We start from the raw sequence: 26,172 nt of genomic DNA on the forward strand, positions 1-26,172 counted from the left end.
GCATGAAAGTGCAAATCATCACTCTGGTAGTTCATCTCAAGTGTGCTTTCTTCTATTAACTGAGTTTCTGCCACAAGGGACTGAAATCTATCCCGTCCAGGCTGGAGTAATCAGAACGACAAATTCATATTCTGGTGACAATCCATTAGAAATATTCCTTCTTTCCTCTTAGGCATTCTTCGTATGAGTATAAATTACATAATGGGTGGAAATAACAATCTTCATGACGTCATGAGGCTTCTGTCACTGTTACGTAATTGTCGCCATGTTGAACATCATCACTGCTGACACTTATTGAATGTGTTCTGTGGACCCTACATTATTCAACCCATTCAAATCTCAGATACTTCTCTATTTTTATATTATAGATGAGGCAACAGAGACACAGGAAGGGTGTACAGTTTCCCAAAATCACCCAGCCTCTAACTGGCTGAGCTAGGCTGGACTTCGGCTCTAGGCAACTTGGCTTTAAACCCAGTGTTCACTTCGTCCACAAGGGATTCTCGAGTAAAGTCTCTCCTCTGCCCACAGGGTGAAGAAGCTGAAGGAGACCCTGGTGGCCGTGCAGCAGCTAGACAAGAACATGAGCAACCTGAGGACGTGGCTGGCTCACATCGAGTCAGAGCTGGCCAAGCCCATAGTCTACGATTCCTGTGACTCAGATGAAATACAGAAGAAGCTCACTGAGCAGCAGGTAAAACTCCAAACGACTAGAGGAACCAAGTAGGCTCCTGAACCTCTGTGCTCCTGGCCAGGATACAGAGACAGATGTGAGATGGTGAATCGAAATGGAAAATTAGGAGGAAGCTAGACAGGATTGCTGAGAAAGGGGAGGCTTGGGCAGGACTAGTGTTTGGGGCAAACAGGTCCCATGTCACCAAGGAGTTGAGTCTAGAAGATAGATACACTCTCATAGGTTTAATGTCATTGGTCCACCAAGAAGACATCCTAAGCTCCCTGAGCCTCAGTGATGGTCCCAGAAGACAGCGTGCGTTTTGTTGATTTTTTTGTGGGTCATGAGCGCATTACTACCTACACAGAGTAGAGACTTTTTTCCCCTGCATATAGTGTTTGAAGTATATTCTTAGAGTTTTTGCAGTCTAAAGCAGTTTTGTTTTACAAGAAGTGTTACATGATCTGCAGAGCGCACACTGCAATTCTACCTTCGTTTCTGTAGCAAAGACAGCACCTTACACTAGCATAACAAAAAAAAAAAAAAAGGCAAAAAAAAGTGACCATGATAAATGCATACAGAAAGGATTTTTTTAATCTCCTATTCCCCTTCCTTATTTTTACTAAGCATGTCAGACTCCTGCAAATGCCCCATAAGAAGTATTGCTATTCCATGTCCTTAGATTGTCCTTGAAAATTCTTCCCATACTCCGGTTGCTTCCGTTGCATTTAGGCCATGATAGCCAAGTTACTTAACTTAAAAATACTACAAAATATAAACAGAGCTGTTTTATGAAATCTTAGGAAATAGTTTATGTACTTACTTTATTTTACAAACTACTTAAACCAATACAAATAGATATTAAAATACAGTAATTAGATATTGGGATTATTTTAAGAGCATTTCTTCTTTAAAATATTGTTAGTGGGACATTTTTCTTTTTTTGTAAGATTAAAGCCCTGTGATGGATTCATTCACATTTGAAATTCTGATAATTGAGTTGTGGGGGTTATGGTTGACCCCCAGCTCCCTGAATACTCCTGGAGAACATGGTAATGATGTCTATCAGTGAGAAGTGTTAAAAACAGTTAAAATCCTAATAGCCAGTATTGTAATTTAGCAAATGTAAGAGAATCAAAACAGTATCTAATTAAATAGAGCAAATTGATCCATGCATCTATAGCCTAACTACTTCCAAACCCCAGTAAAATGATAGGAAAGGGGGAAAGGTCAAAATTCACAACGGCAGAGACTAGGAAAGAAAACGTTAGAGAGACAGACATCCTTCACAAATTTGGAAGGCAGAAGTAGATGAATGAATAGTTACTTGTGTTTGCAGAATGGAGGATAGAAAGCTGACCCATGCCACAGAATTCCAAGGTAGCTCAGGGAGAAGAGAGCAAGTTGTTAGGGCCTCACGATGTAAGATTGCTTAAAAGCCTAAATAAGTGGTTGGACTGGCAGATTCTCCCGAATCCCAGCTAGCCAGACTAGTCTGCCTCATGCACTCCAGCAAAAGACCCAGGGTTTACACTCTGGAGGAAGCAAACCCAGAGGGACTTTGGTTGGGAGCTATAAGGCACCATTGAGGCTGGAGCCACTATCTTAAAAATAGAGATTAAGTGAAATGCTCTGTACCAGATAGTATAACTTCCACCCCACCACCCCAACTCCCTCCATGTCACTAGCCAGCATTATATCTCACCCAGGATTCATGCAAGAGCTTTAAAATCCAGTTCAATTATTCCATAAAAGTCCCCCACAAAAAGTAAAGAAAATAGGAAGAAATGATCAATGTGGTAATGTTAAAAAATAAAAAAATCCCCAAACTTAAAAATGTGTAGAGTTGACCCTTGAACAATACAGGTTTGAACTGTGTGGGTCCATTTATTTGTGGATTTTTTATGCAAGAAAATATGAGTACTATAGATTATTTTCCCTTCTTATGATTTTCTTTTTTCTAGCTTGCTTTATTGTAAGACCACAGTATATAATACATATAACCTACAAAATATTTGTTGTTGAATTATTTATGTTTTTGGTAAGGCTTCTTCTGACCTGAAGAAGGTCAGATGGGGGGAGTCAGATGTTACATGCCGATCTTCAACCGTGTGTTCATGGGTCAGTTGTACATCCAGAGCACAAGTCCTACAAAGGCCCAGGAAAATTAAAAACAAAACAAATCACTATAAAATTTCAGAACATGGGAGACAAAGAGAAGATCTTGAAGGTTTCCAAGATGAAAAAGTCTGATTTCTCCAAAGTAATGGTTGAAGCTAAAAGATAATGAGACAGTGCTTTCAAAAGCTGAGAAGATTATTTAATTTAGGACATTGTACCTGCCATTTCCTATATAAAATACCCCATGTATACATGCTAATGAAAGGTAGATCGCACATACTAAAATGAGAAGAAAAATAAAACTCAACACGAGAGAGAGAAGAAAATTCCCAGGGTAGATGGTAAGGGAACATCCCAGATGCCAGCTGCCCCACAGCCTAGAGCATCCCTGTTCAGACTGGAGTAGGGAACTGGGTGCTGTGGGAGGGATGTCTCCAAGGAATAAGACAGTCGAACTTGATTACCTGATGGGCTTAACCATGCTGGAAGGAGCTTTATTAGCTCCATAGAGAGAGGATAGAAGCTAGGGATATTCATGGTTTAAAGAGAGGGAGAAAGCTACTGATTCCATATAACACAGAAAGTTATATAAGAAGAGAAATAAAACCGTAGCGTAGTCTGTTGCTCAGATGTGAAAAATATTAAGGAACCATATTAAATGACCAAAATCATCCAAACAATCATCATCGCTCCAGCTAGAAGATGTGCTGAAACGGCAGTGGAACCACTTAAGTTGAGAAAAAGTTCATTCTGTCTCTACTCGAGAAACATAGAGAACATCTAAGATTTAAAAATCAAGAAGCAGCAACATAAACGTGCCACTTAGAAATTCAGAAGTTAAAACCAGAAGACAGAGTGACAAGAGATGAAAATGAGAATCAGGAGGGAAAAGGAAACTACTTCACTGGAAGCTTAGCAATAATTTTTGACCTGTTAATATAGTAATATATATTCATACTGCCTTTTAATTCAATTTTAAGTTAAAGTTGGAAAAAAAAAAAAACAACCCAAAAGTAAGGACTCCTGGGGGTAAATTTGCAATTCACCACTTTTCTGCATGACCTGAGTAACAAATTGTTTTAACCCTCATATAGGATGCCTGGGTGGCTCAGTCGGTTAAGTGTCTGCCTTCGGCTCAGGTCATGATCCCAGGCCCTGGGATGGAATCCCACATCAGGCTCCCTGCTCCACAGGGAGTCTGCTTCTCCCTCTGCCTTGCCCCCCAGTCATTCTCTTAGTCTCTCTCCCTCTTGTGCTCACTCTCAAATAAATAAAATCTTAAAAAAAAAAAAAAGTACTTTAAAAGAAACTTAGAAAAATTTAAAAAAACCTTCATGTATATAGAATGCTGATGGTCACAGTGTTATAAAAATTAATGTGAAAAACACTTAGCACAGCACCCAGCACAAAGTGGGTGCTTACTAAATTTTATTTTAATCCTATCGTATTCACCACAGCTTCCTTTGTGGCAAATGTTTAACCATGATTCTGTAAAAACTATAGCATTTAGAATCCATGTTGTAAAAGATAGATAAATATTAATCTGTCTCCAAAGCAGAAACTTCTCTTAAATATTTAAAAAGAGATTAAACTCATAAGAAATACATTTTCCTCTATTCCTCTCTGTGGAGTTTCTATATGTTTCTCTTGCCAACGTACTTAATCTTCATATACTTCATTGAGCAGAAATATATGTATACTTGAGAGGGCTTCAGAGGACATCTTGTCAAATTTCTTTGTGTTATGGATGAAGAAGTATAAATTCAGAGACACTATGTGTCAATTCAGGACCATTACTGATGGATGTTAAAGCTGAGACTAAAATCTTTATCTGCAATAGAGCACTTGCCCATAATTATAACCCCCCTCAAGCTTATTTCATGTAATTGATTTTAACAAAAACTTTTAAGCAGATGTACAAGGGGTCTTTTCTTTGATATTTACTGTGGGAATGTGGTTGAGCTCCTGGAGGTAAATTTCACAAAATTGTGCAGCCCCCTCCAATGACTGGAGCCTCTGGAATTTTTAACTCAGTTGTCTACACTGAGCCTCCAGCAATCCATCAGTTACAGTTCTGGTTTTCATACCCTGGCCCCAAATCTCCTCACTGGGGTAAATCCAAAAGTATGTGGAAGAAAGAATCACATCATCCAGATGGCCACATAGGTTATTTCTGACTTAAGTCCCCCTCCAAAAAAGACCAACGAGCAACTATCTATAGGCAAGGCACCATTGTAAACCCCCCCCCAACCCAAGGATAAGCATCAAGCACCACTCTGGACCCCAGAGACCAGGAAGACCACATTAAAAGGGTAAGAGGTATGGTCACACTGTGACCGCATCATCCTTCCTGGCTGGCATGGAGCTGCACCAAGAGGGCACCACTTGGCCAAGATAGGTATCTAGCTCCCCCAGCTTCCCCATCCTTCCCAGGAGGCCCACTTGGCTCTCAACTCATGGGAACCACTAAGGGAACTTCTGTAGCTTGATTACTGGGGATCAAGTAGTGAGGGAGAAGGGGGCTGAGGCTCACTGCCACCAGGACTCATACCTTAGCAAATTGCATTCCCATTTGCAGCTGGACCCAAGCAGAGGTCCCAGCCTGCATCTCTGCCCATCTGCAGAGCCCAGCCAGTGGCCCTATCTGACCTGGGAGTCCACTTGGCAGTTCTGCCTGATTTTGGTCTCCAGACAATGGACCAAACTGACCTTGGAGCCCTTTCTACCATCTGACCTGGGCAGGGAAGCCAATTCCCAGCCCCGCCCAACAGCTGAGCATGGCCTTCATCCTTCCCCACCAGAAGGCTTGGCTAGAGAACCCAAGCAACCACGGAACCCATCCAACAGCCCTGCTTGACCAAGGAACCAAGCCAGCAGCCCTCCCATCTGCTGAGCATGGTCTCTGGCACTGCATAACCAGGGAGTCTGGACAACCTCAGAGCTCAACCTACAGCCTAGCCCAGCCACAGAACCCAGCCTACGACCCTAGCTAGCCATGGAGCCTAGATGACAAACCTACTCAGCAGTGGAATCCAGCCTATGGTCTCGTCCGTTTGCTGAACACAGCCTGCAGCCTTATTCAGACAATGACCCCCACCAATCACCAAGCATATCCTGTGACTCCACATGACAAGAAAGCCTGGATGGGGACCCAGCTTGACCATGGAGCATAGTCTTTAGCTCCACACCTTTAGGATATACCTGGAGACACCTCCCTATCAGAGAACCCAACCAGTGACCTTGTCCAATAGGGTAGCACAGTCCATGACCCACCTGATGGCAAAGCCCAGACACCTCACCCAACTGCAGGGCACAGCTGGCAGCCCTGCAAAATCAAAGAGCCAGCCTGATATCCGGTCCAGCTGCAAAGCCCTGCCTATGGCTCTATGAACAAAGAGTCCAGCCAGTAGCACTGTCTGGTCTAAGATCACAGCCTGCTATCCCACCCAACCAGAAGTGGTTGCAGAGCTCAGCCTGTAGCCCTACCCAATCAGAGTCCAGCCAGTAACCCTACCCTGACAGGGAGCATAGCCTGTGACCTCATCCAGCCAGAGCAGAGTCCAGTCAGTGGCACCTCAACCCCTACCTCAGAGCATGGAGCATTTTCCAGGATAGATTATATGTTAGGCCACAAATCAAGTCTCAACAAATTCAAGAATATATAAATTATATCAAGGATCTCTTCTTATTACAATGAGGTGAAACTAGAAATCAGTAACAGGAAGAAAGCTAGAAAAATCACAAATACATGAAAATTAAATTAGACAACACTCTTCTGATCAAAAAAGAAAACAAAAGGAAAATAAAAAAATATCTTGAGACAAACAAAAAAAGAAACACAACATACCAAAACTTAAGGGGCATAGCAAAAGCAGTGCTAAGAGGGGAACTTACAGTGATAAATGCATACATGAAGAAAAAGAATCTCAAATAAACAATATAGCTTTCCCCTTCGAGGAACTAGAAAAGAAGAAAAAACTAAACCCAAAATTGACAGAAGGAAGGAAATAATAAAGATTAGAGCATAAATAAACGAAATAGCGTATAGGAAAACAATATAAAAGATTAGCAACACTGAGCTGGTTCTATGAAATGATAAACAAAATCGACAAACCTTTAGCTAGACTAACCAAGAAAAACAAAAAAGGGTGTCTGGATGGCTCTGTCAGTTAAGCGTCTGACTCTTGATTTTGGCTCAGGTCCTGATCTTAGGTTTATGAGATCAAGGCCTGTGTCAGGCTCTGTGCTCAGCATGGAGTCTGCTTGAAATTTTCTCTCCTTCTCCCTCTGTCCCTCCCACTCGTGCATGCACTCCCGCGCTCTCACTCTCAAATAAACGAATCTTTAAAAAAAAAAAAAAAGTGAGCCCAAATTAATAAAAATTATAAATGAAAGTGGAGACATTACAAGAAATAAAAAGGATCATAATCACATACTATAAAGAAATGGATAAATGTCTAGAAACATGCAACCTACGAAGACTGAATTATGAAGAAATAGAAAACATGAACAGACCAGTAATGAGTAAGGAGGCAGAATCAGTTATCAAAACCCTCCCAACAAAGAAAAGTCTAGGACCAGATGGTTTCACAGGTGAAATGTATCAAACATTTGAAGCCAATTCATTTCTCACTCTCCCAACAAGATGAGGAGAAGGAAGTGCTCTCAAACTCATTTTATAAGGCAAGAAATACCAAAGCTAGATAAGGATACCACAAGAGGAGAAAACTATAGGCCAACGTTAATGATCAATAGAGATGCAAAAATTCTCAATATAGTACTAACAAACCAAATTCAACAGCACATTAAAGGGATCATACACCATGATTTCGTTTGATTCATCCCTGGCATGCAAGAATGATTAAACATATGCATATAAAAATAAATATGATACATTACTAGAATGAAATATAAAAATATTATCATCTCAATAGATATAGAAAAAAACATTTCACAAAATTCAAAGGAGAAAAGCTCTCAACCAAGGGTGTGTGTAAAAGAAATGTACCTCAACATAATAAAGACTATATGATATCATACCCGATGGTGAAAGGCTGAAAGCTTCTCCTCTAAGATTTAAAACAAGACAGGGATGCCCATTCTCACCAGCCCTATTGAGCATGATACTCAAAATCCTCGAGAGACTAATCAGGCAAGAAAAAAATAGAAGGCCAAAAAAAAAAAAAAATATATATATATATATATATATATATATATATATATATATAAATAATCAGAAATGATGATATAAAATTTTTTGTTTGTAATGACATAATCTTACATATAGAAAATCCTAAAAATCCCACCAAAAAACTGTTAGAATGAATAAATTCAGTAAAGTTGTAGGAAAAAAATTTAACACGCAAAAACCAGTTGCATTTCTATATACTAACCATGAATTTTCTGGGAAAAAAATGAAAACAGTTCCTTTAGAATGACATCAAAAACAACAAAATACTTAGCAATAAGCTTAACCAAGGAGCTGAAAGATCTCTACATTGAAAACTGTAAGACTCAGGTGAAAGACATTGAAGAAGACACAAATAAATGGAATGCCATCTCACAATTATAGATTGGAAGAATGAATATTGTTAAAATGAACATACAACCAAAGCTATCCATAGATTCAATACAATCCCTATCAAGATCCAATGGCACTTTCTATACATAGAGAAAAAACAACTCTAAAATTTGTAAGGAACCACAAAAGACCCCAAATAGCTGAAACAATCCTGAGAGAGAACATAGCTGAGGGTATCACACTTCCTGATTTCAGACAATGACACAAATCTATAGTGATCAAAACTGCATGATGCTGGCATAAAAACAGACACATAGACTAATGGGACAGAGTGAGAGCCCAGAAATACTCCATGCGTATGTGGTCAACTAGTGTTGGACAGGGGAGCCAAGAATACCCACTGGGGAGAGGATAGTCTCTTCAGAAAGCGATGTTGGAAAACTGGATATTCATTCACATGCAAAAGAGTGAAACTAGTCCCCTATTTTACACCACTTACAAAAAATTATGTATTACATATGTAAATTATGTGCATATGTACATATGTAAATGTACACGTGCACATATGTAAAATTATGCATTACACATTATGTATTACATATTACATATACAAAATAATGTATTAAAGACTTAAATGTAAGACCTGAAACCATAAAACTCCTAGAAGAAAATGTAGGGAAAAGCTTTTTGACGTAGATCTTGGTGATGATTTTTTAGATATAACACCAAAAGTACAACCACCAAAACAAAAAATAAACAATTTGGAACAAATAAAACTAAAAAGTTTCTGCAAAGCAAAAGTAATGATCAACCAAATGAAAAGGCAGCCTCTGTGATGAGAGGAAATATTTGCAAACCACATATCTGATAGGGTTAATAACCAAAATATATAGGTAATATGTAGGTAACTCCTACAACTCAACAGCAATAAAACAAAACAAAACAAAACCAAATAATCCAACTTTAAAAATGGGCAAGAGACCTGAATAGACATTTTTCCAGAGGAGATATTAAAGTTGCCAAGAAGTACATGAAAAGATGTTTGATATTACCAGTCATTATGGAAATGCAAATCAAAACCACGAGGAGATATGTCCTCACACCTGTTATAATGGCTATTATCAAAAAAGACAAAAGTTAACAAGTATTGGCAAGGATGTAGAGAAAGCAGAACCCTCGTGAACTATTGGTGAGAATATAAATTGGTATCATCGCTATGGAAAATGTTATGGATGTTTCTCAAAAAATTAAAAACAGGACTACCATGTGATCCAGGAATTCCACTTCTGGGTAGGTTTCAGAAAGAAATGAAATCACTATCTTGAAGAGAAATCTCCACTCCCCACGTTCACTGAAATGTTATTCACAATAGTGAATGCATGGAAGCAACCGAAATACCCATCAGTAGATAAATGGATAAAGAAAACGGGGTATCTATACACAATGGAATATTATTCAGCCGTAAGAAAGGAACTACTGCCATTTCCAACAACATGGTTGAACCTTAAAGTCATTAGGCAAAGTACAGTAAGTCAGTCAGACAAAAACAAATGTTGTATGGCCTCACTTATATGTGGACTCAAAAAAACGGAACTCCCAGAAACAGAGTAGATGAGTGGTTACCGGAGGTGGGAAGATGGTGAGGGAAATGGATGAAGCTGGTCAAAGGGTACAAACTTCTGGTTATAAGGTGAACATGTCCTAGAAATGTGACATTCAACATGGTGACTGTTGTTAACAATACTTTGTTGCATATTTAAAAACTGCTAAGAGAGTAGATGTTAAAAGTTCTCAACACATGCACACACAATCATATTGTAACCATGTGAGGTGATAGATACTCTTTAAACTTCCTGTGGTAATCATTTCACAATATATACATATATCAAATCATCACATTGTGCATCTTAAACTTACCCACTGCTGTTCTAAGTCAATTATATCTCAACAAAGCTGGAAAAATCAGTTTTGAGTACTTGGGGGAAAGTACATCAAAATGCTATAACATTTTAGAGTGCATTGATTATGTTCCTATACCTAACACTACTTCCAAATGTATATCCTTGTATGTAAGGCACTTTAAGACTTAGAATTTACTTAGTGTCTCATTCATAGATGTGTCTGTCTTTATCTTTGATCAAAGATTGAGTTCAGTTTTATATTTTTTAGACCAGCAGTTCTTGTGATAACTCCCACATAGCTGAAAGAGGTTACACGAGAGATCTGAAAAGACTGTTTAGTGAAATAGAGATATTTTTTATAGAATCTATCTTCTGTCTAGGTCATAAAATCTCCAAATATTAATCAAAGGCACCGTTACTGCATTTGACAATAAGCTAATGTTTGCACGGAAGACATTGAAACATGGTGTTAAAGAGAAAAACAAGAAAAAGAGTACACATACACAAACATAAATTTCAGCTATTTGAATAACTTGAAGATTTATCTTTAGAACAAGCGAAAAGCTAGGCACATCCAGGAATTGTTTTAAAGACAAGGAAAATACATTAAGAACCTTGATGCATACGGCAAGAAAAATACCAGTAGCCTCACTTTTAATAATGAAATTCCTTGAACCAAGTGAGTTAAAAGCTCAATGAAAAAAATAATGTACATTTTGCATTTACATTACATGCAGTTAATGACATGCGATTAAGGTGAAGACTGTACATGGTAGGACACTGGGGAAATTCAGTGCCTCACTTATCATCATCTTCTCTCTATTTCTGTCCTACCTTTAAAATGGCTCACTGGGGAAGCTGTTGATGTTACGATGTCCTATAGGATAGAGAACTTCAGTCTTTTAAACCCTGGTACTTTTTAATGGTGGTGGAATTAACTGTTTAAAGAGTTTGCGGAACTTTGGAGATGAAATCCCCATTCTTAAGTGCCAGCGCCTAACAAGAAGGCATGTTCCTTTGACTGACCGATTGATCAGTGCATTGAAATGGAAGTGATATATCTGTAGAGTCTGGGGCAAGATTTCTTGCTCAACCGCTACAAAAGCCAGTATTACCCTTCATGTAGTCTATTTCATTTGTTCTGTTTATATCCTGGCATTGCTCACATGGCCAATATGTCTCTAGCTTAACTTTCTCCCATCTTTGAGCTCGCCATTTTTCATAACGACCTTGGAGAAACCTCGTGCATCCAAGGAAAGGAGATACTTGTCAAGGGTCGGCCTCACCACGTTTTAGTGAATCCAATTGCAGTTTCTCTCATCTGCATCCAAGTATTGGAATAAAGCGTGTCTCGTTCCCCACAGGAGCTTCAGAGAGACATCGAGAAACACAGCACAGGCGTGGCCTCCGTGCTCAACCTGTGTGAGGTCCTGCTGCATGACTGTGACGCCTGTGCCACAGACGCAGAGTGTGACTCCATCCAGCAGGCGACGCGAAACCTGGACCGGCGGTGGAGGAACATCTGTGCCATGTCCATGGAAAGAAGGCTCAAGTAAGGGGCACAGCTCAAAGAACTGGGAAAGAGGAAGGACCCAAAAGAGGGGCAAAAAAAAAAAAACCCGGACTACCCCATTTACCATTTCCTTTTAGTTGCAGCGTCTAAAAGGAGCACTGGTGTCCCAAACTTGCCATCATCTACATTTAGTTGGGAAGATAAGTAGGCATAAAGGTCCTACAATAGTCACCCCACCCCCACCCCACCAACCTTATCCATGGTTTCTCTTCCCATGGTGTCGGTTATGCAGGGTCAAGCAGGACCCAGAAGGAGAGGATCCTCCTGTTGTACGGTGAGAAGGTCCACAGTAGCCCAACACTAGCCACAATGCCTACATCATTTGCATAACTTCATCTATCACGTAGGCATTTTATCATCTCTCATCATCACAAGGGGGGTGAATACAGGGGTGCCTGGGTGGCTTAGTCAGTTAAGTGTCTGCCTTGGGCTCAGGTCATGATCACAGGGTTCTGGGATGGAGCTCTGTGCCCTGTCTTCAAGCTCCCTGCTCAGTGGGGAGTCTGCTTCTCCCTCTCCCTCTGCCCCTCACCCCTACTTATGCCTTACCTCGAATGCTCTCTCTCTCAAATAACTAAAATCTTTAAAAAAAAATAAAAAAGGATGAAAGCAGTACAGTAAGATACAAGAGACTACACTCACATAAGTTTTATTACAGTATAATTGTTCTATTTTATTACTGGTTATTGTTGCTAATCTCTTACTGTACCTTATCTATAAATTAAACTTTAACATAAATATGTCTAGGATGAAACGTAGTATATATAGGGGTTCAGTACTACCCACAGCTTCACGCATCGACCAGGAGTCTTGAAACAGATCTCTCACAGATGGGGGGAGGGTACTACTATATATAAATATACTGTATACAAATACAATATACTGTAATGTCTAAAACAGTTATGCCTGACCTAACAGTTTAAATATAATTCAGAAAAGTAAAAATACAACCCTGCTGGATAAGTCTATTGTTCTAGAACTGGAGTGAAAAGTAATATTCTTTTACTAAAAATGAACTAAGAATACAAAGACCTTATCCTTGTTTAGAAAAACCCTTTGAAATTCAAGGCATAAGCAATAGTGATGGGTTAGAAAATAATCATAATGATTTACAACATATATTCTTTTTTGATTATATGTTTGGAGAACTCTGGAAAGATTAATATTTGTCTTGCTGTGATAGGTTAACTTTGAGGAGGGTAAATTTGATGTCAGAACTTACCTGCATTTTGAGACCTTCGTTTTATTTCAGTGGAACCATGACACGAGTGTGCCCTGCACACCCAGCCTTACCCTTCTGAGCTGCCCGGCACGTAGACAGAACAGTTCATGTTACGTGCTTGTAAGGCACAATTTGACTAATTCCAAATCCAGAACTCCAGGATGTGTATTTAAAAAAACAAAAAACCAAAAGCAAACAAAAAAAAAAACCCCAAACTCACAGCTGTTCCATTTTCACTCAGACAGTTGTCTCTTTCTCAGTGTGCTTGCGTTTGGCGGACGGCACGATGGTGGCTTGGCACAACCTCCGCTCGTTTGTGCACTCTTAATCCCACGACAGGCATCAGCGTTCTGGAGCAGAAACAGTCCCAAACAATCAGTGCCTGTTTTTTGTTTTGTTTTGTTTTGTTTTCATTTTCTGTCTCAGAATCGAAGAGACGTGGCGACTGTGGCAGAAGTTTCTGGATGATTATTCTCGTTTTGAAGATTGGCTCAAGATTTCAGAGAGGACAGCTGCCTTCCCCAGCTCTTCCGGGGTGCTCTATACAGTTGCCAAGGAGGAACTAAAGAAATTTGAGGTGACTTATCATTCCAAATATTTGATCCTTATTTTACTATGAGCATATCCAGTTAGTGGTTCGTGTCTCAAGACACAAACTGTTCATCTGCGCGGTATCTGTTCAGACAGTTGGGTGGTGACTTGCGGTGGTCTTTATTACCGCTTGACAGGTAGGCAAAAAAAGGGGGAAAAGAGGTTTTTATGTTAAGAGTCTCAAGAATCACAAACAAAGTCATACTGGCAAGAAATTTTATTACAAATCACAAATCATGATTCCCAAAAAAAGATCTTCGCATTTTTTTTTCATTTCATAGTCCTTTACTATCAGATATCTGAGATGAAAATATGATGTTTCATACTAGGAAAATCTCTCTTCCAAATTTATTTTCTTGATTTTCATTTTATCTAATTAGAGAACAGGTATATATATATATATTTTTTTTTAATCATTGATACAGTAGAGTTGGCTCCAAAATTAAATAAAACACTTTAATCATAAGCCACTTCTAATTAATAATGAAAAGCAGTGCCATTCTTGGGTCCGCAGGACTTTTCCGTTACAGAGACAAAAATAGCAGCAGTATAACCATATTCGCAGAGGATCTGCCCAGTAACTGCCTCTTGCCTGCCTGTGTGATCTTGCATCCACTCTCCCCGTGAGATGATACAGCCCAAGCAGCTGCCCCCCCCCGCCCCTGTTTTCACAGAGGACCAGACATCGCCTAAAGATCAGCATGTTTTAATTTGAAGTTTGTTTTCCATCAGTTCCTACTGGCAGGCGGATATGTACCCATAGATACCGACGGCAAAGTCCTGATGCACGTACCTTACCAAAAGCATTCTTGGTTACTAATTCTGCCGCAAACTCCCTGAGAAGCTTAAAAGTTAAACTAAAAATCCAGTCAAATCCAGCTGAATTTATTTTTCCCTTGTAATGTCAGTTCACCTGGCATTTCCTGAGGCCTATTAGAGTAAATATGAAGCTTGGTTTCTGTGCTTGTGGGATTTAAAATCAGAGTTTTAGATGAGCAGCTTTAGGAATCTTAAAAAATAAAAATAAAAAAGCCCCAATACTTATGTAAAATAAATAAGAGTTAGTCGGATGTCAGACTATGGGCTTATGCATAACTATTCCACCAAATTCCAGGAAAATAATTTCGTATCTAAAATTTTTTCCCATAGAAAATTTCTGGTGAAAAGCCACAGTGGTCGCACAGTCAAGTTCAAGTCGTCCTGGTGTGAGCTAGAGCCAGGCAGGCATTCATGTACTCTGTCTCGCCACACTCTGCTTCGTAAAGGTTAAACCTTCTATAATTGGCTTATACTACAAAGCAGATTATGCTTGGCTGTTTTTGATGCTATTTTAGACTCTCAGATTTTATGGCAAAAGTTAGCCATATGGTTAGCTTCTATAATAAATGATTTTATCATTTATCTTTTAATGTTCTTTCTTTTTTTTTTTTTTCATAATAAAAAAATGTTGTTTGAGGACAGTCTTTTCCTGTTCAAATGCATGACAATTTGGGATGGATCTGTGTACCCCTGTGGGGTGCCTACCATCACTCCAGTGGGAAAACACATTCTATGACTCCCGGTAATGGCAAAAGCTGAACTTTTCTTATTGCTTCCTTTTCTGGGGAAGTAATTTAAATTGTTTCAGAGACTAGGAGGTTAGACTTACTAAGACAAAGTCTCTTAAAGCAGCTCTCAGAAGGAAAGCCATATCAGAGGCACAGATGTGGTAGCAAGTAAACAGTGTATGAATGAAAGGAAGCGGAATTTTGTGATTTAGAGGAGTACAGATCACTTGACTGTCCAGTTTTCTGCCCAATGTCAAGATCAATGTCAGTCATAAATCATACACATGAATTTGGGAAAAAAAAAAACCATTTTATTTTGGTCAAATGATTCTTACGGTAGGACTGTGTTACACTGCAGAGAGAAAGAAGAAAGAGTATTTTACTTCAAAAATTCCAAAATGGGGGTGCCTGGGTGGCTCAGTGGGTTAAAGCCTCTGCCTTCGGCTCAGGTCATGATCCCAGAGTCCTGGGATCGAGCCCCGCATCGGGCTCTCTGCTCAGCGGGGAGCCTGCTTCCCTTCCTCTCTCTGCCTGCCTCTCTGTCTACCTGTGATCTCTGTCTATCAAATAAATAAATAAAATCTTTAAAAAAAAATTCCAAAATGTACATAGGATAACCTTAAAAATAAATAGACACAAGTGGATTGGACTATGTTTTAATCATTTAAAAACTAACTTTTCATCATTAAAAGTGATGGTGTAGTTATGAAATTTGCCCAAGATATGTGAACTGGGCCAGGAATGGAGTACAATTGTTAGCACATGGTAGAAATAAGTGATTGTAAAAGAAAATTAAATAAATAAGTAAATAAGTAGACACTACCATGTAAGCTCTAAAATGTTCTTTTTTTTTTTTTTTTTTTAAGATTCCATTTATTTATCAGAGAGAGAGAGAGAGCAAGCACAGGCAGACAGAATGGCAGGCAGAGGCAGAGGGAGAAACAGGCTCCCCGCTGAGCAAGGAGCCCGATGCGGGACTCGATCCCAGGACACTGGGATCACGACCTGAGCCGAAGGCAGCTGCCCAACCAACAGGCGTCCCTCTAAAATGTTCTTAAAAAACTGAGTAATTCAAAAAAAAAAAAAAAACAACTGAGTAATTCATGTGAATGACAAAAAAGAAACAGAGCATGTTCCAAATTTTCCTCTATTTAAGGTTCCTTGTGTTTTACTCAACTGATTTTCTTAAAAGCTAATAAAAACTTGCCTTCAGACATCTTCTGCAAAAAGTGGGCTTAATTATTTTAACGGACATCAGAATTAAAGATGTGTCTGGGTTTTTAGGAGGTTACATCTTTCACAGATAGAGCATTCTTTTGTGGATATCTTTTCTCTGTGTTGACATCAGAGATTTCTGAACCTTTCAGACCTACATTTCAGCACACAAAGATATCTGGGTAATCCGTTTTTTTCACATGAGAATTTTTTCCGGAATGTTCAGTGTTTTAAAAGCTGTAACATAGGAACATGTATACATCATACATATATATGTGTTTGTATATATACGTATATTGTTTTTCCTATTTACCAATTTCTTTCATATTTTTGTTCGCTCTACGCCCTGTCCTTAAGCCACACTGATCTTGTTATTCTGCTTTAATAAGGGGAAATAAAGTCTCTTTAGAAATTGTCCTTTCCCTCTCACTGCAGGATGAGGCCGGGTGCCCTTGCTGAGAGCCCTTCACTGACCCCCTCACTGACATGCTTCTCTGCGGTCCTAGGCTTTCCAGCGACAGGTGCACGAGAGCCTGACCCAGCTGGAGCTGATCAACAAGCAGTACCGTCGCCTGGCCAGAGAGAACCGCACCGATTCCTCCTGCAGCCTAAAGCAGATGGTTCACGAAGGCAACCAGCGATGGGACAACCTGCAAAAACGTGTCACCTCCATCTTGCGCAGACTCAAGGTCTTTATCATGCCTCCCCTGTCGCTTAGAGACCCAGAGGGCCAATCGAACATATTAAGACGTAATCTCAGTGATTCTGTAAGGTTGGGATGGTGAGAGTGGTTTGTATGGTAGTTTGTATGGTGAAGGATTACAGGGTTCTCATTGCTCGTTGAGAAGGTGACTTTCCAGAAGAACATCGCAGTTGGCAGTGTCATCTCCATATGCACGATGTGGACTTCAGTTTTTTATCATTTTCTTTTCACGTCCAGCATTTCATTGGCCAGCGTGAGGAGTTTGAGACCGCGCGGGACAGCATTCTGGTGTGGCTGACGGAGATGGATCTACAGCTCACGAATATCGAGCATTTTTCGGAGTGTGACGTTCAAGCTAAAATAAAGCAACTCAAGGTAAGATAGTAGAGATTTTTCAAATTGGGAAGAAGATGCAAAGAGGAAGGGATTTATAGATCCTTTTGTAAAGAACATAGTAAAAAACTCTTTTTTTTTTTACTTTTTAAAAAATTTTTATTTTTTGCAATAGTTTTATTTACATAAACTATTTTTGTTTTAATATTTCAACTGGATATATTTAATGTGAAGTATACATTATTAATTCTTCTCCACTAATATTAGCTCGCCTATACTGCTGTACAAGATATAATACAAATATTCTAAATTACAATGTATTAATACACTAATACATTAATTTTGAGTTTTATAAGCAAGTGTTTGTTGCCTGATAGAGAACACTTTTTTCCTTGCTATCACGAAGTACCCAATAGGTTTCTGAATTTTTTAAAGTTTATAATAATGTTATGGGATAGGAAATATTTCTGTTATCGATCTGTTATACGATAAAAGCTACAGAGAGGTTAATGTGTTTGATCAAAGTCACAGAGCTAAAAACTTCTTCAGTAACTGTATGAGTGCATTTCCAAGTTCAATTATTCCATTATTCCACTCTTCATTTATTTCAATAAGTTTTACTTTGCAAAAATACAGTATGCTGATGGAATCATATCAAATCCATGGATTTGTAATTTAAAATTATTACAAGCTTGTGAATGACTGCAGGGAATTCATTTGATGAATATTAAGGAACTATTTATGTACTAGACACTTTTATACTTTGGAAGTTTGAAAAATAAAATATAAGGCTACCTGGCTATTACTTTTTCCAGGAGAAAATCTCATCTAAATCATTTGTTCAATAGAATCTGCACATACAAATTCCCAATTTTCTGTATTTTATTAAATTGAACTAGTTGGAAATTAAAATTTTAAATTATTACCAAAAAACCTAGGATTTTCTATTACAAAAAAAACCCCAGTCATTTAAAGTAATAAATAATCAAGTAATTTAATGGAAAGGGCCATTATGAAAAATAATTTTTTTCATTTTAACATTCTAGCTGCCACTAAAATTATTAAGCTAAAATAGTTGAGTTTTATTTTAATTAGGTTAAGCATTTGTTTATAATTATGTTTGATTATAACATAAATATTCTTAGCAGGCCTATTTCATATGAATTAAACTCTAATTGGCTTCAAGTCGTTTTCAAAATAATCTGAATTAGTTGATGCTAATCAATGTGTATATATTCTTTTTTTATATACTTTTTAAAAATTTAATTTAATTTAATTCTTTTGTGCATGTTCCAAAATTCACTGTCTATGCCCTACACCCAGTGCTCCATGCCGTACATGTCCTCCTTAATACCCACCACCAGGCTCACCCAACTCTTGAAAAAAATTAGTTCTTGATTGAAAAAAAATTCAGAAAATACAAAATATATTAAAAATGAAATAAAGAACATTACCCAGAAATAACTACCATTAGTCTATATAGTTTTAGTTATTAACTTCATTGCCAGGGTATTAGGAATCTTTTTTGGGGGGTGTTGTTTTTGTTTTCATTTTCCTGCTTTGTTTGTAACACCTTCAAATAGTTTGACCTCCACGTTCCAACTTGTTCGTGTTAGGGTTTCATTCCACATATTCTCCATCCTTAGATGCCAAGTTAATTTTTAAACATATTTGATATGTTTTACCCACAGTTCAAACACAGTGGCTAATTAAAAATTTAAATAGGAGTGATACACATTAGATATGAGGAGTCCCTGGAAAGGAGAGTGTTTTAACAACCTCAGTATCACGCAAGGATAAAAACTCAGGATGAAAAAAATCATAGATTCTCAGAGATTTTCAGGATGAAAAACAAAATGGTAAAATAACAAACCGTGAGAGTGTACCCGACCCCACCCCCACTCACTCTTGGGAGTCTGAGTCCTTTGGCAGACAAATGGGAAACAAACAGGAAATTTCTAACAAGTGGTAGCTGAATCTTTTCTTTTTAGACTCTGGCGAGGTCGCAGAACTCCCTACCGTGTTCCCTTCCCCCCAGCAGCCTTTTCATTCGTGAATAATTGCAACTGTCCCAGAGTTTATTCTTGTATTGAATTAAAATTTACCCCCGAAATCTGACGCCACCAGCTTACCTCTTTTCAACTTTATAGAATGAGTCTAAATAATCCCCCAGAATTCGTTGTTTTTCACATCTTCATAATCTTTCCTGATTATGTCCTGAAACAATAAAAGAATCATCTGAGAAGAATTTGTGACACTATCATTTGAATGGTTTCTCTTAGTCATATTTGACATATGATCAGAAAATCTAAAATTATTTAATTAAGTCTCTAAAATAAATTTATTTCGGTGGCACTCTATTGCTTGCCATGGCTTTTCATTAGGGATAACCAGTGCTATCAACTTTATGATGGGTTTAAATGTTTTTTCCTGTGATTCTTTACCCACACTGTCTGTGGCAGTAAATTTCATTAGCCAAAGGCGCCTTTCTGGTCATGGAATTCTGACGATTCTATTTCTGAGTCCTGTTCTGATTTAAAATTTTTGTGTTTGACTTCAGAAAGTAATAGCTTCTTGGCTTGTCACTGTATATGGTAAATTTAATATCCCCTGCATGGTTTTTCTAAATATATATCTTATAATTATTTGTGTCACTGTGAACAATAAAAAAAAAAATTACACGAGATTTGTGTTCCCTAGGCCTTTCAGCAGGAAATTTCACTGAACCACAATAAGATCGAGCAGATAATTGCCCAAGGAGAGCAGCTCATAGAGAAGAGTGAGCCGTTGGATGCCGCAGTCATTGAGGAGGAGCTGGACGAACTCCGACGTTATTGTCAGGAGGTCTTCGGGCGCGTGGAGAGATACCATAAGAAACTGATTCGCCTACCTGTATGTGATCTGTTTTTTGTTTGTTTTTGTTTGTTTGTTTTTCATTTTCACTAAGTCTAAAGAGAAATAGTTGCATGGGGTTAGTTAGCACTGGACAGTGGCCAAAATCCCAGAGTCAGGAGCTCTGAGCTCTGACACATGTTGGCTACGTAACCTTGGGCAAGTTACTCCTCATCTCTTGCCTTGGTGTCCTCAAATGTGACAGTGGTTTAACACTGCCTGGTAGACAGGATTGCTTTGGGTATGAAACAAGTTAATACATAGGTAAAACCTTAAGGAGTACTCGGCTCACATCGTCTGTGGAAGATAAAGATGCTTCTAGAAGAAATAGGGAGACGAAAGTGAGAAATGGAAACAGTTGCTCACTTGATGAAGTTGTTTAGTTAATTTTTTTTTTCATCCCCTTTCCTAACTGCTACCATAACCACACCACAAAATGTTATTAGAATATTTGGAATATTCTGTGATTAAAAAAAATATTTTGCATCTGGGATATAAGGTAAAAAAAGGACCAGGTAAAGTTTTTATTAGCAATTTCCTTTTGTTTGTGAAATGTGCCATTGTGTAACTGTTGTGTTGCAGGCATGCTACTAGGCTGCCTTTATTTACATTATCTTATTTAATCTTAATTATTTGAAGTATGTTTTAATATTATTTCCATTTCAACAGGGATTAAAAACTGGAGCTTTGGTAGGTTAATTTATAAGACGTTTCTAAAAGTGATCGGAGGATTCTTACTTATTTGCTGATAGAAAGTTATAAATTAGCCCCCTGAGGTAAGAATATGGCCCAGATGAGCTCGAACACTGAGACTGGGTGAAAGGCAGAACAGGAAGTGGTAAGGGCATCACCTGACTGCTGCGGTAATGGAGTTGGCTTGACTACATTTCTAGCTCCCAGATGATGAGCATGACCTCTCTGACCGGGAGCTGGAGCTGGATGACTCCGCAGCTCTCTCCGACCTCCACTGGCGTGACACCTCTGTGGACGGCGTGCTTTCCCCCCAGCCTTCCTCCAACCCCTCCCTCTCACTCGCCCAGCCCCTGCGGAGCGAGCGGTCGGGACGAGACACCCCTGCCAGTGTGGACTCCATCCCCCTGGAGTGGGACCATGACTATGATCTCAGTCGTGACCTGGAGTCTGCTGTGTCCAGAACGCTGCCCTCTGAGGACGAAGAGGGTCAGGATGATAAGGATTTCTACCTCAGGGGAGCTGTTGGCTTATCAGGTAAGAAAGAGCTCTTCCAATAGGCCAGCTTGAAAGAAAATAAAAGGGACTGCATATTGTATTTGAAATGTGTAAACGAAGCACAATCCTCTTCTTCCTTTCTCCATGAGAGTAAATTGCACATCATAGAATAATCGGGTATTAATGTGATTACCAGAGACAAAAACTGGCATGGCCATTGGTTTATCCCAAATACACTTACATTCTTACTGTGTGACAAGCACTGTGTACGTATTAAGGATACATGGTTCCTTTCGTTCTCAAAGAGCTTACACTCTAATGTGAAACACAGACAGATAAGTAACACCTATGTGCAGTGTTGGTGCTCAGACAGTATCGGACACAGACAGGGTGGCACAGAGACACTGCCAAGCAGTGACCAGCCAGAGCTTTGAGGAAAGGCTTTAGGGAAAAAAGACTCTTGGGCTGAGACTCCGAGCTCACAGCAGTCGGTCAGATAGACACAGCGAAGTTCAGAGGCGGAGAGGAGAGGGTGCCCACCTAGCTTTATGATGAACCACAGAGCTTTGGTCACGCAAAATGTGTCTGGAATGACAAGGCTGTAGCCTGCAAGACACAGAGCAAACAAAGAGGAGGTGGAAAGGCAAACGAAGACCTGGTCGGACAGCAGCCTACTTGCCGTGGAAGGGGATTCTCTCCCGAAGACGCTGGAGCGCCATCGCAGATCTCTAAGGAGGACGTGACATGACCAGACATGACCAGATACCTACTTCCGCCGAACCCGTCTCCGTACCGTAGGGAAGGGATGGCATGGGAGAAGGACTCTGGTGGAAACATTTTATGATCAAGGATAGAGAGACCATGGTGTCCTGAACGAAGGAACAACGCTGGGGATGGAGAGAATGCAAGAGAAGTGACAAATCCTGACAAGTCTCTTCCTTCCGTCATAGTGGATTCAACTGGGATTGAGGCACCTTTCGGACTTGGGTATCTTGGGGAAAGGTGCAGGTTGCCCGGGGCCCTGAGGACCTCAAGAGGGAGAGAAGGTTGTGGGTGCCTGTGGGCCGGGGGCAGGGCAGCGAGAAAAGGGTGCTGATTCGGTTGTGCACACCCTGAATTTGAGATAGAGTAGAATAGACCAAAGAAATACCCAGCAATAGATGCATGGTCTGGAATTCCAGAACCAGAAATGCGGATTAGGTGACAATCCACGTACACATAGTAATTGTCCCCGAGGGCAGGGAGGAAATCACCCAGGAAAAATGTATAAAGCAAAACAAGAAAGACAAAACCCCAGGAAGCACATGTAGTGAAGGGGTGGGCCGAGAAAGAGGAACGTTATAAGGAAAATGAGTAAAAATAGAACAATCAGAGGCAAATCCACGGCACTTATAAATGTGTGTCACACGGTCTCCAAAAGGCTGTATCTGCTGTCTCTGGTGGTTCACATTTGGATTCCCCAGGGTATATGACTGTCTAAAAAGAAAATGATTTCCCTCATTTCTGTTTGGTTTTTACAGTAGCACCTAATAAGCGTTTCTTGTCTAGAGCAGAGCTCTCCAGTATACAGCTGTCAGCCACATGTGACTGAACGTACTGAGCCCTGAACTGTGACCACGCAAAATGGAGATTTGCTGTGTCAAATGTACTTATGTTTTACAAGTTTCAAAGCCTCAGCACAAAGAAAGAATGTAAAATAATAATAATATTTATGGTAGTTACACATCATAATTCAGATATATTGGTTTAGCAAAGTAAAGCACCGAAATTATGTTCATCTGTTTCTTGTTACTTTTTTAAATGTGGCTCTTAGAACCTTTAAAATGACACGTGGCTCACTGTATTTCTACGAGACAGCGCTGCTCTAGAGTCCGTCTGGATTGAAATCTCAGTTCCGCCAATTACTACCTGTTGATACTGGGAGAGGTCATTGAATTCCTCTGGATCTCAGCTTTCTCGGCAATAAAATGGGAATAAGACCTCCCTGAACCCTACAGGGTTTCTTCAAAGATAAACGCGTGCTTAGAACAGTGCTTGGCTCCAGAAAGCACCCTCGGTGGGAGCTCTGACGATTTTATTTTAGGAACCCTTTGGTGCGTGTATTCACAGTCCTCTGCATATTCAAGAGCTGTCTGTTTAGAGTGACTAACTTCCTTTTTTTCCCTAGGAAGGTTATTTCCCGCCACAAGGAATCTAGCTGTCAACTTAGACTGTGCTCTTTTTGCAGATGTAATGATCCCCGAAAGTCCTGAGGCCTATGTAAAACTCACAGAAAGTGCAATCAGAAATACCTCTGGTAGGCACCAAAAGCCAAAGCGAGCCCCCCTTCCTCACCCGTAACAAGCCTCCTCTCCGAGCACACCTGCTGCCCCTCTCGCAGCTCTGTGGCACCCGCATGTTAAGGAACCACCTCCTCCTCTCACTGCTGCAGTAGAAACAAAGAAACAAAACCTAAAACTATTCTGTTGATCAACACCAAGAATTAAGATTTTAGTAATCAAGTTGCAGTGAAATAACTTCTCAACTTGTTAAATGGGAATGAGTGCCATTAGGTACAGACCTCTGCTGCCCACGCACAGCAGAAAGTACTTGATGGAAGCACTAGTGTTCAGCATCTGTGCCCCGGTGCCCTGCTTCAGGGTAGCCACGCTGCCTTCATAACTTCCGGGGCTCAGGGCTCCCGCCCCACGCCCCCCAAGCCTGCACATGTGACCTCAGGCCCCCCATTCATTCCCCTCATCTCAAGGGCCACATACTAAACGAGGGGTGAGACCAGATGTGTGGCTCTAAAAAAAAATTCTAATCGACCTTAATAAGTCATACTGCATAAAATAAAGAAAGGAGAATTGAACCAATTTTGTTTCATGTTACTCTAGATTAACTACAGTTCAGCATAGTTGAGCAGTTTGGGGGCAGGTGGAGAGAATAGGGTTCAACCACAGCGATGAATACTGAATTGCAAAGGTGTTAGTTTACACTTAGTCTCTGAAGCAAAGTCATGTTAGCGAAACAGTGACTTTCTGAGTGACCCCAGGGAGAGACCTCATCCAGGTGTATTTGGAAGCCTTTAAAAAAATAATTCATAAAGCTTACTAATACATGCTCTGCTCTCACCCTGTGTCAGCTTCACTCTGACCACCAATGTTCTTGCTCAGTTCGTTCACAAATCCTAGCACACGCACATTTTGCACACACACACCTCACACCTGGAAAGGTGATGAGCCGAGAGTTCTGGGCTCTGACTAAAAGCATGCTTCAAGGCAAATGCTGAAATCTTGGCTTTCTCCTCGTTTGGGTTTGGGTTTTAAACAAAAGCCAGCCCTTGGTCATTTGGCATGTCCACCCATACGTAACCCAAGCCAGTCTTAAGTGAATGACGCAGCCACGGGTGACTGTCTTCCACTGAGCACGCGGTCTTCTGTTGAGATGCAGAAAGAAAACAGAGGATTGTGCCTTTTTCTGCTTGATAAGTGCCTGCAGAGGGAGTATGAGACATAACTGCCTCTTGGTTTGGGGGAGCAGAAGGCACCATGTTAGGCTTCTGGAGAGGTCCTCTACAGCTTAGAGCATGTAGATTCTCAGGGAATCCGCTGGAAGCAGACAGGACACCCAGGCTGTTAGAGCCCGCTGCAGAACCTCTTTGCAGTATCAGGCCTGGAAGCCAACCACATTCAATGATCGGTCTGGTCTTTGAACATCTAACTCACCAGCATGGTAGTACTAAATTTGCTTTGTAATGATGCACACATACACCATTCCTGTGTCGCCTTAGCCGAAGTAATTTCTCTAACTGCTGCTTGACTGTCAAGCGTGTTAAAGGTCCTTGTGGTTAACACCGCAGGAGCTCCCAGTGCCTTAGAGTCACAGATCCGACAACTGGACAGAGCCTTGGATGAGAGCCGTTTTCAGATGCAGCAAACTGAAAATATTATACGCAGCAAAACTCCCACAGGACCAGAGCTAGACTCCACCTACAGGGGCTACGTGAGTATCCTGAGCCTTGTCATTCCCGCATGTACCTGGGAATCATAGCTGTGTGACAGAGAACAGTCTGTCTGCGGCACACGGCTTTCTGAGCTATCGAAGCACCACGCCATCCTTGAACTCACACAGTTGGGTGTAGAAAACAAAGCCACACTAGCAGGTTACCTTTTGAGAAAAACTGGCCGGTGCTCAGATGCACTGACCTACTGCAGTGACCAGCCTGTTCCTTTACATGGAGACCTGAGTGAGCCCCATTTGATTGAAAGCAACAAAATGCTTTGGCTCCCAAAAGTGATTGGCTTTTTTCCAAGTTCACCTAATAATTTTGGGGCTGAGGTTATCCTTGGAACAACAGATTTAGCTGATAGATTACTAACATGAAATACACACACACACACACACACGTGTATACATACACATATTTTTTTTTCTGGGGTTTATTGGTTCACTTACTGGATTTAGGACTATTTTTATCCTCTGTTATATGTGCTTATTCTGGAGAAAATAAATAGGACTAACAAGAAGGATTTGGGGGGAAAGATGGCAAAAGATTGTACCTCTTATTAACTTCTGTTTTCGAAGTTCCTACCTAGTAAAGTATATACCAAGTTTATTTGCTCCGCTCAAGTTACTGATCAAATAATTTTTCCTGGAGAACTACCCATTTTCCTACACATGCTTAAGCAAGAGAATGGACATTGGGGAGGG

General features: G+C 40.0%; 1 protein-coding gene across 35 annotated transcripts in view; it reads left to right on the top strand.

Annotated features, from left to right (window-relative positions):
* Positions 1–26,172, top strand: part of SYNE1 (spectrin repeat containing nuclear envelope protein 1) — a 464,577-nt gene that overhangs the window by 416,410 nt on the left and 21,995 nt on the right. For 18 of the 35 annotated variants that reach the window (XM_082730048.1, XM_082730035.1, XM_082730057.1 and 15 more), the window contains 9 exons: positions 532–694; positions 11,581–11,768; positions 13,438–13,588; positions 16,871–17,053; positions 17,305–17,442; positions 20,101–20,292; positions 21,186–21,519; positions 23,708–23,776; positions 25,322–25,464. In XM_082730048.1, the coding sequence (XP_082586174.1) occupies positions 532–694; positions 11,581–11,768; positions 13,438–13,588; positions 16,871–17,053; positions 17,305–17,442; positions 20,101–20,292; positions 21,186–21,519; positions 23,708–23,776; positions 25,322–25,464 (1,561 nt within the window). The remainder of the gene's footprint in view (positions 1–531; positions 695–11,580; positions 11,769–13,437; positions 13,589–16,870; positions 17,054–17,304; positions 17,443–20,100; positions 20,293–21,185; positions 21,520–23,707; positions 23,777–25,321; positions 25,465–26,172) is intronic. The other 17 variants (XM_082730049.1, XM_082730050.1, XM_082730044.1 and 14 more) reach the window with 3 other exon arrangements.

Source organism: Mustela nivalis (assembly GCF_964662115.1).
Source record: "Mustela nivalis genome assembly, chromosome: 5".
Lineage (NCBI taxonomy): Eukaryota > Metazoa > Chordata > Mammalia > Carnivora > Mustelidae > Mustela > Mustela nivalis.